Below are 14,811 nucleotides of genomic sequence, written 5' to 3'. Positions count from 1 at the left end.
TCTCTCTCTCTCTCTCTCTCTCTCTCTCTCTCTCTCTCTCTCTCTCTATAAAAAAAAATAAAAAATTAGATTGAAAAATTTAAATTGCTAATGTGTGGCCCTGGGACTTTTCCCGTCCTACACCAGTTGCATAGACCAAATTTACAGGGTTTGACTGTTTCTGTGTCCTAAGTGAGACCGCACCTTTTAACAAGTGCAAGTAAGAGTACATGTACAGTATGTCGTGCATGCATGTCGGCCTGTGGAGGTGGGCGGGCTTATGTGCATGCTGGAAGATGTGGTAATATTGTGATAATGAGATAGCAGACACTGTTCTCATACCACGAGGCCGTGGGCCCTTCCTATCTTGGCAATCAGTCCTTACTGGACCTCATCAGCCTTCTTCTCAGGCGAAGCATTTTAATCCTGCCACAGGCTTGGGTTTCAGACAGGTCACCACACAGATATATGACACAGCGACACATGTGTAGATTACATATCCTTGTTTTAATTAGTAGAAATACTGTACATAGGGAAATCTCACACTTGGCACTGGTCATCTTTGGTTACAGGGGAGGGCTGCAATATCATACAATCTCCCCGCCTCTAACCTTTCAGGCAACAGTTTAATGGTAATAAATTATTAATAAGTCAATGAATCAATCTGTTGATTCCAAGGATGCACCGATCAGACTTTTTCCAGTCCCGATGCGATACCTGGGCTTTGGATATCGGCCGATATCGAGCACCGATTCGATACCAGTGTTTAATTAATAAGCTGTACGTCTCACTGAGGAAGAGACTGGGATCATTCTTTTATGTGTAAGGCAACATCTGACTTAAACATTGCTTTCTTAACATTGTTAAACCTAATGTAACTAATGAATATATATATATATATATATATATATATATATATATAAATGTACTGGATTGTTATTTATTATAATAATAGCATCCGATAGCAGTTCAGCCTATAGTCACCAATACCCGATATCGGTATCGTGCATCTCCGGTTGATTCATCATACTTGTGGGGTAAAATCATACGTCTAACGTCTAAAGTGGGAGCATGACTCATCTGTCAGACAACAAGCGCAGACATGCTGTTCACGCAATCTTGACCAGCAAGAACTCCTGCCAAAAACACTGTGACTCCACAAGCCTAACCCCACACAAATTTTAGCAAACCCCCCCCCCCCCAATCCTAATTTGCTTGTCTTGTCCTATCAGGGGGCTAACAGGTGGGATAATGAGCTTGAGAGAGGGACATGAGGGGGAGTGTGTGTGTGGGGGGGAATTAATAAGGACAGCCCAGCTATATCAAAACTCTGAAACATAAACAATTCCACAGATGCCAGGGGCGTTCGGGTGCACTGGGCTATAATGTGACATGGGGGTAGGAGTGGCGGTGGAGATTGGGCAGAGCGGGGGGGCACTGCTCTCTGCTCTGGCCTAAGTAGGGAAACATGATCGAAGGCAGGGGAATGAGCGGACGAGAGAAGGACGGGGATAGAGGAGACAGAGCACGGGGGCTGAGGGAGGGAGGGTTGTTCAAATGGCTCATGCCATAAAGGGGAGATGTGAAGGAACTGTTGACAGGCTGATGGACAGCACCTCTGGTCCTTGGCATTAAGGGGGCCACAGGCCTATAGCGACCCCCCATTGCTCTTATGTTTATTGGTGTGTAAATCACAGTGTCTCTTTTGATATAGTGCAGTGCTAAGGAGCAGCAGAGTGTCGAACACAAAAAAGTATTTGCACTCATAGGAAGCAACAACAAAACCAACAAGTAGGAGCGTTCTGACTCTTGAGTACAGCATTACTGCACATGTACGTTCATATCCTTTTTCACATCTTACAATGACTGCTGTGTTTAAATCCAGGGATTTAGTTGTGAAGTATTGTTTTGATCTGCAGATTGGAGAAAAAAAAAATATAGCCCACCCAATAAAAAAAGACTCAGGAAAAAAAGAATATGAATAAAAAGTAGATTACATGCAACAGTCAATAGCTGCCAATGGCTTATTATTCTGCAGACTGGAACATTAACAAGTGAATCTAAAAGAATGGAGGCGTTTTCTCCAGAACCAGGCTACATTGATGACTAACTGCCTGTGGTTTCGTGATGAATAAAAAAAGCCTTGTCAAGGTAATAAGCCGTTATATAAGTGGAAACTGAGAAAGAGACTGGGCACCAGCTTATCATGAAAAAAGGAAAGGAAAAGAAAGCATGCGTGGCCCCCGGTTAAATATTTCAGCTTTATTATGACTCAAATATACGAAGGGTCACTTATGCATCGTTTCAATTATGAGCCAAAACTACATTTTGATAAGGCCTTAGCCATTATCCTTATGCCATTGAAAACAACTCAAAAAAACACTTCAATCCATTTTGTGGGCTGAAATGAATCAAATACTAAATAATCAAGATAAATGTATAAACAATATTTGTGAAGGACAAAGTCCATCATTAGTTCCAGAGTTTGCTGGCGATAGACTGCGTTGTGGTTGATTTAAGAGCAGACCCATGCCTGTTCATTTTGGCAGATGATACAGCAGATATCATAATCCATCACGGATCATACAAACAGGACACGGCTGGGCAGGGTCAGAACTTTTCTTTTCGTCTGTCCTTTTTTCTCTCATTTCTTGTACCTCCTTCTCTGGAACACAACGGATGAACGACTGTGGGATCGGTGACTAAAGCCTGCCGTGGGGACTCCTTAATGGTGTGCTGGGAGCCATAGAGGCGAGGAGGAAGAAGGAGAGGAAGCAGAGGAGTGTCTGGCACAGGGCGTATAATGAGGAGAGAGGGCCGACTTGAACGATGGGAGTGATGAAGTGAGTCGGAGGTGAGAGACGGGAGACGGAGAGCCAACTCCCAACGTGCTTTGGGCCGAAAGTAACAGCGTGAGTCACAGAGACGTCTACGTCGCGGCGCTCATCCACTTATGCATCAGAAGCACATATTAACTACACACCCTGATCTCCCAAAGGCTCTCCCTCACAGACACGCAAGTCTGGCCAGTTTTCGGATGTGCACGCCCCCTCTCCCTCACGCTCATGAACAACACTTCCACTATTACTCTCAGCATGACCTTATTTCCTTATTAAATCCTTTGCCTTGACAACATCGCATTCGTTAAACTGCACAAAAAGGTAGATGTGTGACAATTACACCAAAAAGGGAAGTAGTCTGTTAATTGTGTTTGTTGCTTATCAGACATTTTATGATGAAGATTTTGACTGCCAGCTGCTATCCACAGAGATGCATGCACACAGAGATCTATATCTCAAACTTACACACACACACACACACACACACACACACCACACACACACACACTTTATGGCTTGTGGGATCATTCTGGGAAGGACGGGTGCAGCAGGCTCAGACAGGACACAGGAACAGGCCAGGCTGGACCAATCAGCAGCGGTAGAGCACAAATCCCATCAGCCAGGCAGACAGATTGTGTTCCAGAAAAGCCAAATTCTCTTGGACAGAGAACAAGCCCCGGGAGACGCGACTTTGTCTGATTACCAAGAAACTTCCATCAAGCTTATTGTGCTCATACAGTGGAGTACTGATGGAGCTTAGTCTACACCGAGAGCGCTTGTTGAGGCTAGCTGAAGGGCAGCATCAGAAATAGTGTTTGCAAAGTAGGGTCAGAAAGTCATCCCGTGAGGGAAGAGACGGTGTTGGCGAGAAATAAAGAGGTATTTATCTCAGTTTCATTTCACGCCACGTCAAATGATGTGCCGTGGCGGCTGGCGGCAAGCTAATCAACACAGACCTCGTGTTTGTTTAGCCTTTGGACACAATGTTAGGGGAGCATGGGTGGTTGGTGAGGAAGACAGAGGCTTTCGGGGAGCCAAATAACAACGACGAAGAAAAATGAGGGGAGACTTTCGGGGGCGAAGAAGAAGACGGAGATGTATTTTTGTGTTTATGGTGTATATTCTGCGGAGCGCACTCTTGACAGCCGGGTTATCTGTGAGACATGAGGGTTCCCTGCAGCGCACATGCCAACACGCAAGCTACTGGCGTCGTGCCCACCAAAGACCCAGCATGCTCTTGTTGAGCGATAGAACTATACTCAAACACACCTGTGCACACTGACATTTTTCCTTCAACCACAAGCCCTCCCTCCATCCCATTTTTCTGTTCCGTCTCTCCAGGCCCAACTCCCTTCTTCTCTGGATTCTCACATATTCATGCTGATGTGGGGGGGGGGCAGATGAAAAGCAGAGGTAATTAGGGAAGCTTTGAGTGTGACTTGATGACTGTGAGAGGCTTTGAGCTTTTCCCCTCTCTCCTCCCGCCTTCCCTTTGTCCCCCCCCCCCCCATTTCCCCAGCGAGTCCTGCAAATTCTGAGGCATACACATCCTGCCTTCATGTGTCATGTCTACTCAGGAGACTCGAGAGGCGTAGATAAAACATAAACACGCTCAGGACACACACACGTACACACTCAAATACGCAATATATTCACCCTCGCTATTAGGTCCATAAACACGTTCTACCTCCACCCTGTATGATTAAATGAGACGTGTCGGGATGGATTCCGGATATCCTCCCTAATTTGAGCATGAGCTCATGGTGCAGCGCGATGTCATCCTGTGTCCAAGCGTCAGCCTCTAGAGCAATAACCCTGTCGGTCAAAACATCTGCACAGAAAAAAAAACATGGAGACACAAAGTGAGAGAGAGAGAGAGAGAGAGAGAGAGAGAGAGAGAGAGAGAGAGAGGAAAATAAACCCGATAATGATGTGAGAGAGGACCGGGCCCAAAAAAAGAGATCACAAGCAAAAATAAGTGAGCGAACTTCCAGAGAAGTGAGAGATCGCAATATAGATAGAGGGATTTGTGTCTGATAAAAATAATGAAGACGAAGACGCCGCAGCCGAGCCATTCATCGTTGCTATCGCTGTGTTTTTGTAGGCATGCAGACATACATGCACACAAAAACACACATAAATCATCAGCATTTTCATAATGAAGACAGTTGCCTTCACGCAGGGTGTGCTGTGTAAGCCACCCAGGAAGATCCGCCCTGGCAGTAAAAGAGAAGACAGCGGAGGAATTTGCAAAACAGTTTCATCTGGCTTACGAATAATAAGGCTTGAGGCTAGAAATCCTTGTCTGTCTCTCTGTGCCTAGAGGGATTGGGGTTACGGGTGCACGGAGCGACAGACATGGAGAATACTGTCTACTGTATCCTAGCAGGTAATTGGGGGGGGGGTTGAACTCAGGCACCCGAAAGTCTAGGGGGACATACACCAACAAACCCTACAGCCTTTCTGTTGTGTTTCTTGTCTTTCTTTCACAACTCGGCCTGAGGCCCTCGAGTATCCCTGAGCCTCAGGTGGTGGTTTTCATCACTTTGTCTCGACGGATGGGGGGGGTGCTAATTATGTCGCGTCAATGAGGAAAGGCACCGTCCTTGCCGCGGCCTCTTTCTCTCTCTCCCTCGCCGTCGCTCCTTCTCAAATGAACCCCCCCCCGTCCCCCCTTTGAAGGGCACCTGAAACGTTCACTGCGCTGCACTTTCATCGATGATAGAGAGCTATCTAGGCCAGCAGCATACATCTCTCTGAAAAGCATTTGTCAACTCCCCGCGAGGACAACTTGAGCCCCGAGGTGGTCATGGTGACTCGCAAGGGTGGTAAATATTGTAAGTGCTCACGTCTTCGGGACACATGTATGCACACACACACACACACACAGAATAATCAAGATGCACACGTACAAAATACTCGAACACCCACATTACACAGACACACACACGCACTCACACAAACACAGATGTCATGGCCTTTAGCTGTGGGCCAGGTCCCCCTCATATCGGTGACACTAGTGATCAAATGTGTCAGCATTTTCTTGACATCTGCTCCCCAGCAGCGCGAGCATAGTATACCCAGATATTTACTCTCCTGCTCATCACTCCCACGTGTCATGTACACGCACACACAAGCAAATTGGATTGCCTGCACAATAATTTGCCAACAAGCGACCGCTGCACAAGTAATTAATATGAGGGCATATTGGAGCTAACTAAAAGTAAGGCTCCAGCTCCTCAGATCAACTAGTAGCAGAGCCAATCAGACATACAAAGATTCAAGTGACCAGTCCATCTGTTCGACTTTCTCTCAGCCAATCAGGAGGCCACAGAGAGGTGTCCAGCCACTAAGATTACTCCAGATTGGCTAGAGCGGACCAGCGCTAAACTGGGCTCTGTGGTTGACACCTACCAGTAGTCACTACCTATCAACATACGGCATGGATTAGGAGAATCAGCCTGTTTGTGTGTTGGGGTTGAGAGAGGAGATCTAAGGGGGGGGGGGGGGGGCTGTGTGTGGGTTTTAGGAAAGTTGAAAGGAGGGAAGATGAAGAAGAAGGTATACTACGGGGAAGGGGGTTGTTATGCAAAAATATGGAACCTGCTAGCGTGATTTAAGGCGTGGCAGTAGCAGGGTAAAAGTGGACAGCAATCTCTGGAGAATCCCAAAAGATTATTGGTGCTGTAAACGTTTGTCTTTGCAGCCCCCAATTGAACCGGTTCCTTCATATATTAACACAGTATCAGGAATGTTTTGCGGATAAAAACAATTATTTCAGAAATGTGGTCTGTGTTTATGGGGTCACACTCATGACATGGCAACTCCCACACATGACAAAGCACAGTAGGGCCTTTAGGCCTGTCAAAACAAAGGCAGGCCAAGGAAAACACACACACACACACGCGGACACACTCCTTAAACACACACACACACCATCTCCTTTCGAATAGGCTCGTCCTTTTGGCTAAACTTTGTCAACCAGCGGGAGTGATTTGGAGCTAAGAAGCTACAATGGGTTAAAAAGAAAAAGCGCAGACAGATAGGACTTCGTATGAGTTGAACGACAGACAGATAGAGAGCTGTAGAGAAAACAGTGGCCACACCATGAGAGGATTACCAAATAGATGATTAGCAACAGAAGAGCAGAGTTTTCCAGACAACTGGCTCAGCGGTGAACTGTGTGTGGTGCAATTGGATAGATACAGTACGAACAAAAAAAAGGCGCAGGAGAAGAAAGCTACCCACAAAACAATTTTCCACCATCCAGCGTGTGAATAACGGCACCGAGGGCATCGGCCAAAATCATATTCTCATTACTTCATGCGGTATATGAGCCACTTGCTACTTCACATTCCACTTGAGGCGCTCAGACAGCACAGAGACTGTCCTTACAAGGCCTCGTAAATTGAGGGGTAGTGACATCATCATTTTCGGCACCACCATACTCCAGTTCCCATTGTTATTCCATTGTTATTTTTCCACTGTGGCCTTTTCTGGATATGTGGAACACCTGATCTTCATTCTCCAGACGGGCTCAGACATGAGGTAAGAAGGGAAAGATCTTAACGACGATGAAAAGGACAAATACCAGGAGCACCATTCAAACACAGCTACTTCAATTCATGTAACTGCTTGTAATGTTGGAAGCGACTGGAATTGAGTATGGCGGCGGTGTTCTACAACATTAAACAGTATGTGACAGTAATATATACTGTCCAGATGACATTTACAGTTGAAACACAACCGTAACCTAATTATTTCCATGACTGTTCCACTAACCCGTTTCATTCTCTATTACATCATTTGTTCACATATCATGCGACATCCACATCCATCCTAAAGCGGGACTTAACCAACATGGCGTCCAAGCAGTCCATTGTCTTATAAAACTAATTGCATGGTACCAAAAATTCCTGTAACGCTTAAAAAACATCCAGAGCAGGTCTCCTACCCTGTGGGATGGTGTTTGGAGGTTTTTCGGGAGGGAGAACTTGGGTCTATTTCGGAAATTCTATAATTTTAAACGACACTGCAATCACTAGGGGAAGAGGAAGGACACGCTTGGGCGACTAGTGCACGGCTTGATTCAGCTGGGCGTAGTACAAAACCCTTTGGCAGGCAAAAGACCCAGTCGAAACAGGCTTTGTATCTACAGCAGGGCTTTGTTTATCCGGAACTCAGACATCTGAACTGACCAGGCTACCAAAGAGGCATTGCGACAACAAAAAAAGAAAAAATACACCAAAAAATACAAACCAAACAAGCAAACCAAACAAATTACTGTGCACTCTTTCACTTCCCAAAACTACTGTAATGTGTTCAAGGGTTCCAGTAATTGTTTTGTCCTGAGAGCAGGATTCGATAATGACAAAGCAGACCATCATCCACCAAATGCTAAAGTCTGAGTAAAAGGCCTCTGTACCCTCTTTTCCCCCCCGCTTACCCTCAGTGAACCCTCTTCACAGCACTTTTGCTGCCAAACCTACAGAAGAAGGGGGGGGGGGGACCCTGCCCAGTTACTGACTGCACATTTGCCTGCACGCCAGCTTCCATGACCCTGGGCGAACTGAGTTAAAAACTTTTTTTTTCCACCAAACACTGGATAAATAAATATTCTTTGGAAGAAAGAAAACAAGCACAAATGGTTTTTGGGGTTTTTTTTATTGCTGCATTTGGTTTCAAAACGGGTGCACAAGTTCAGGTCAGCATGAAGCTGGGTCAAGTTTTTTAAAAGAGCCTGGCCCCCTCAAGTCCCAGCACTTACCCTGGAAGGCATCCGAGTGGCCGGAGATGAGGTGCTCCAGCTCGTAGCTGTACGACTGAATGTTGTGGAGGGTTTCCCTTTTCACAGCCAGCTGGTAGCTCTCCTCCATCTTCCGGGTGCAGCACGACGGACCCTGGTGCTTACAAACCAACAGATCCACATCTAGGAAAGTCAAGCAGAAACGGACTTACGGTTAATTATCTTTCTGATTTCTCTTTCTTTTTATTTTTAAGTCAGAGGCAACACATAAAGCATATCAAAGGAAACGGAAGCTCGAGGAGAATTACGGTATCTTTCGTTTGGATGAGATAAGATAACGTCTTTTATCCTGTGAGGCAGATATATGATTCTACCCGGTGCTCTGCAAATATGTGTGAGTACATGTATAGTGTCCTGAGTATGCACATAGATAGACGGGCTGTAACTCCATTGGGAGACAGAGGAGCCACCATGGGAGGGTGAGAAAGTAAACCAAGAATCCATCCACGTTTCCTGCTAAAAATACTGTCTCTGCTGAATACATAAATATCTTTGGCTCGTTCGATTGCACATGGCATCAAAACATACATGTGTACATGCATGTCCCATAAAAAATTACTGTCACTTACACAAGCGCACATGCACGCACACACACAGTAATCTGTATGAAATCACCTCTAGAACTAGACGGTCATTATAAGACTGCAGCTCAGGACAACCGCATGAAGGCAATGACCTAACTGCAAACACGGTGATCCAATGAACCGCTCAATCAGGCACAATTACATCAGCGGAAACCGAGTCCACCCCGTCCTGCCAGTGTCACCTGCTCCTCACCCTCGCTACACATATAAACACTGTCATGACATCACCGGGACTGCTCGCAATTAGCATGGCCTATTAAAAAAAATTGGTTCTTTCCCACACATTTCCATGCACAGGGACATTTCCATAATGCAGAAGTCTGATATAACTCATTTTACAGCAAGGAGGGGGTCGGGCTGGACGGGGGTGGCTGGAGGCAGGTGTTGTAACCGGAGCCTAAAGCATGGCCTTAGGACAGACCGCAAGACCAGTGCCTCACTGTCCAAATCCCTCCATGAAACACAATAGGGTTGCATTCTGAATCCCTCTTTCCCTTTCTGCTGCCTCTGTCCCGTTTGCCTGGCATATCCCAGTGAGGCCTGGGTGTCTCTTAATTACCCAGCGAGGCTCCATTTGTTCCCATCCCAGAGCCAGGCGAGTGAAGTCATAACTGGCTGTCCTGCCCCTTACAGCTCATTATCTCCATCTCTGTAGCGGTTCCACTTTTTATGTTTGACACCGTCTCCCTGTCGACACCCTTTCCCTGTTGACACTGTTCCTGTTTGTCTTTTTGTGTGTGGAGGGATACCACTCTGTCGCTTACCTAGACCATCAATATGTCAAGTTTGCATATGAAATTAAAAAAATACATACGCGTTTGTTTTACATCTGCTACTTCTCGATGTACCTCTCCTACCAGGCTTAACAGAGCTCTTTTTCAAATTTGATTGATGGGTTTGATATAAATGAGAATCTGTTTAAACATACAAACAATGGGAAATCACAGGTCTCAGCACATTAACATGAACTCTTCAGTTATTCATGACATCTACAGATGCAAAACCGAGTAAAGCGATTCAAAAACACCTTTTTACTGGGCAAGTGCAACAACAAACCAGAAATGCCTTCTCTAGAAGCTACAGTGTCCAACAATGACTATTGTTTAGGTCACTCAATAAATAAAAGTGCACACACAAGCTGATTCATGAAACACATTACCTAAAAACGAGCTCAACCTGTCCTCTCAGGATAGTGATTAAGTCTTAACATGGAACTAGAACTAGCTAGAAATTAATTTATTTCATTTAAATTCAATTAAAGTGAAATTTATTGGAGCCCAATACTTCCTGAACTTGGCTCTTGGAAAGCTGTAGACTAGAAGGGAAACGCGTGCCACTTGTCAAATATCCGATGCCTGTTGAAGGCGTGATGTACTGTCTTGATTCTGCTTTAATGTTGTTATTTCACCATATTTGGTGTGCGTCCCCCCCCCCCCCCTCTCTGTCCCTGACCCTTGTTCTCCTCCCCGGCTGGCTCTTTCTCTCCTTTGTGTTTGTCTGTTATCTGTGATATGAAACTAATATCCAGGGACTCACGGTGGAATCTGGCCTGGCCTCTCCGTCCCTTGCGAGTAGCTGCGTGGAGTAAGTGATACTCAGAGAGACTTTGGCTGTTAAAGCCACCACAGCAGTCGGGAGGACAGGCCGACTGTGTCACCAATATACCACGCCACTTTCTGGACTCATCAGAAGCCGTGTCACTATTTGTGTTGTCAGACGGGAAACATAATGCTGAGTCCACTTTTTAAAAAATCTTTTACATACAGTATATTTTTTAGTGGCATCTGCCTGAAGGGTGAGCTAAAGTATGTATTCAGGAGTCTTCCAAGGACTCTGAGAGTCATTGAAGTCTAGGACACATCTATTAATGACTGCCTTGTTTATAATTTAAACCATGCTTCATGTACGTCTTCAGTATACACCGATCATACAACTTGTAAAAGGCATTGACTTCTCCTTAAACTTTCACGTTTCATTGTTAAACTTTCAGTGAAGTATTTGAGGTGTTGAGGGTTTTAAAGGGTTTTTTGATAAGTACGTAAAAAACAAACAAATATCTGCGTAGATTTCGTCAAAAATGTAGTAGGCAGTATCGGTTTTGAACATCTGGACAATTTTTCCCCAACATTCTGTGCAAAGCTACTCAAGCTCTGTCAAATTGCTCGGGGACCATGACTCAACAGCAGTTTTTGGGTCCCGGTTCAAATGTTTGATTGCATTGATTGTAATGGTCTCTGACTTGACTCAGGCTCAGATTAGGTCGTTGCTTTTATGACATTCCTGCATGGATTTGGCTTCATGTTTGGATTCGTTATCGTACTGGGAAAACAACCCAAATTGTTAGTTGAATTTATTTCTTTTCCGCTCTGCCATAAGGTTATTGAGTGTAGCGTCCGATAAGAGCTAAGGGTCTCTGTTTACTTTCTAGGTTTACCTTGCAGTGCCTTGTTCTTGCATGCATCACATAACTGGTCATTTTCAACACCATTGTTGTGGAGTTTGACTCCATGCTGTAGTTTTTGCCAAGAAATGATCAAATTAACGGTTGGACCCGCACGGGCAGCTAGCTGTGCCAGTGAGGATTAAGGTGTGTCATTACTGTAAATACTTAAAGGGACAGTTAACCCCAAAATCAAAAATAAAATAGTTTTTGAGATTTTGGGGTGAACTGTCCCTTTAAGCAATAACTTTTTTTCTGACAAGGTCAGACTACCTGTGCCCACATTTTCGGTGCAATGGTCAAAATAACTGTGTTTTTAATATGCTGAAAACGTGAGACCAGATAAGTGGCAGAATATGAGTGTCAGCACTTTTGTAGCAGCATTTGTTACAGTGATATTATCTTGTTTTACAAATTTCAAAGTTTCTCAAGAACTGTTATAACATGTTATTTTGTCTACAAGCTGTACCTTATAATCTGATTCCAAATAACAACTCTTGGCTTTAATGTGACTCAACATAGACTCCAATGGGCAAAGAAGGACAGAACTCTACGGGTCCGTTGTAATTAGTGTCCAATGTGTGTGCCACTCATTCTGCCTGGCTAAACCTTAACACACTTTGCTCTCCAAATTGGACGTCAACTCTAAATCCTAATTCCCCTAATCGTCCTCAGGTGACAAATACCTCTGGAGTAATTTGCCATATTAAAGTCATGGCTCGGGGAGTCTTGCCTTGTTAGCCACAATCCTTTCAGCAACACCTCAGTGCCCTTCATTGCACAAGTCAAAACTCCTAAAGCGGAGAAACTCCACCACTGTATAATTACCCCGCTGGCTCACATGCCATTCTCGATATGCGGTGCTACAGTAACAGAGCAGAATGCAGCATACTGCAGAGAAGATGTTGAGTTGAAACTTTCCTTTTCAAACACTCCTGCACTCACGAAATGATTTATAAACTGCTCACGTCTCCTCAATACGGTATGGAAATTTTTGTTATGATTGGGAATGCGTTGATGACCGTGAGGGTTGCAGTTTCCTGATGCTGCTGTTTTGATATTTTTCGGAGAACAAGAATAACTTTGTTGGAGAGTGGGCAATTAATGCAGTTGCCCTTCTCCTGCCTCAGGAAGCCGGTTTCACTTTGAAGTTGCCAGATCCTCTGAACATACGGGATATTTACTCGATACAGATTTGCAGCGTTTTGGATGGACCGCGTTGAATGAAAACATATCTCAAAGGGTCTTTGCCGCATACCTGCATTTTTTTGGACAACCTTGAAACTCAACTGGAATGTTTAGCTTCCACAGACCCACGTGCTGCAGACAGAGATTGGCACCGGGTCCTAAGCCACGCAAAGAGGGCAGAGGTTGGTCGGACAGAGCTAGAGGAGAGAAGTGGAGGGCTGGTGGGCAGATAGATGCAGACCTGATCAAGCAGCGTCGTATCAGAGGGGTGCTCGGCCTCGGACTGGCAGAGCAATTTTGACAACATTCAAAATAATCTGCTGAACACTGCCTCTCAGAAAGCTCCCCTCTCATGTAATACTTCAATCCCTAGAGCGCAAAAAAAGGCCCATCTTTTCTAAACTGTAATATTATTGGAGAGGTACTGCAGACAATGTACTCTACTGACCTCAGCCTCTACCACGGTAGCAGGCCGGGAGGGTAAGGTAGCACGCAATCAACTGAAATGCAAGACAGACTTAGGCTGAAATCCAATAAGAGATGCCACGTAGAGACTGACTCAGACGGAGTAATCAGCTTCAGACATGGGGCAACACCGGTAAGGCTGGAGGGTTTTTGGGGTTGGCTGGAGAGAGAGAGAGAGAGCATCCGAGGTGCTTGTCAGTTCAATAAGCTGAAAAAGAAAACACAGATGCTCAGTGATTTTAAGTGTGCATGGCGTACGGTAGGTGTGTGCACCATGTCCCTGCTCAGTGAGAAAGGCCCTGCGTTAAAAAAGGGAATCAAAAATAACTGCAGCCAATCAAAGAACACGCCGAGCTCCGAGAGCTTGCCAAGGCTTTTGATGCTGTAGCTGGTTAAGGACGTGGCGACATGTGATAACGCACTGTGATCCTCATTCCCTCGCTATTAACACATGACCCTGCTTGCCTTGTATTTTCGAGATATGAGACACTTTCTCTTTCACTCTTAAAAGAGCTGTTAATGACTGAGCACAGCAGAGAATGGCAGTGGAGTAATAGGTTCAGCAAAGTGCTCCGTGTGTGGTATACGCAAGCACGATCAGATAAGCCAAGCACGATCAGATAAGCCAAGCTCGATCAGATAGTTTTTAACTTGAGCTGGAAAAATAGGTTGATTATATCTGAGGACATTATCTAAGGAGCCAGCTGGAGGATTAGTGCGTCCATGAGCAGCACCGCTAGCTGCCTGCTTTCCAAAATGATCTATCTCCGAAGGGCTATATCAGCACCCTGCGGTAATCTCAATATGGAGCAGTTGGCTGCGTACCGCCATACATAAGCGGTCGTAGCTCTTTCGGAATAATCACAGGATAAGCAACTGCATGTCTGATTATCTAAGTTCCCTCGACACTGAATCTGGCGCGGAGATAAAGTCGCTCTTGGTAAAGTGCGGCCCAGGGAACAAACGTTTAATGCCTGGAAGACAAATGTTTTTAGTCTGAAATGATTCAACACAAGGAAATACAAATCTATCAAATTGGAAATAAATAACATTAAGAGTAGGAATAAATTCAAAGAGGACTTTTATTTGGAGTGAGAATTATTTTTACATTGAGCTGTTGCTACAGTTCTGTATTTTCCTACTTGCTTAAGTAAAGAAGCTCTTGATAATCTTAAGGCACTATCACTAGGTGTTGCACTTCATGTTTTTGTAGGATACCAAAAAAAAAAAAGAGATGTTAAATAAAATATCTGTAGCGTAGAATAGGATCATGTCCAATTGGCTGGCTCTAAAACTCCCTGCTGCCACACTCCAGGCGCTTAGCGAGAAATCAGTTCAGCACACACGAATGAAACGCAGCACTGTATCCGAAGAAAAACATCAGACTGTGAAAAGGGCTGAAGTTTTGCCACTTCAAATTTCAAGAGTTGCTTTTATTGGCATTTGATCTGAGAGCCGAAGCAGAGTAGCATAATTGTGTACACACACACACACACACACACACACACC

General features: G+C 44.9%; 1 protein-coding gene across 2 annotated transcripts in view; it reads right to left on the bottom strand.

Annotated features, from left to right (window-relative positions):
* The window catches only part of gpc5c (glypican 5c), a 90,112-nt gene that overhangs the window by 72,106 nt on the left and 3,195 nt on the right, over positions 1 to 14,811 (bottom strand). For both annotated transcript variants that reach the window (XM_031854579.1, XM_031854580.1), the window contains exon 2: positions 8,587 to 8,748. In XM_031854579.1, the coding sequence (XP_031710439.1) occupies positions 8,587 to 8,748 (162 nt within the window). The remainder of the gene's footprint in view (positions 1 to 8,586; positions 8,749 to 14,811) is intronic.

Source organism: Anarrhichthys ocellatus, unplaced genomic scaffold (genome assembly GCF_004355925.1).
Source record: "Anarrhichthys ocellatus isolate YVR2014 unplaced genomic scaffold, GSC_Weel_1.0 scaffold15, whole genome shotgun sequence".
NCBI classification, from domain to species: domain Eukaryota; kingdom Metazoa; phylum Chordata; class Actinopteri; order Perciformes; family Anarhichadidae; genus Anarrhichthys; species Anarrhichthys ocellatus.
The sequence above is the reverse complement of the archived record's forward strand: the minus strand, read 5'-3'. Positions and strand labels throughout refer to the sequence as shown.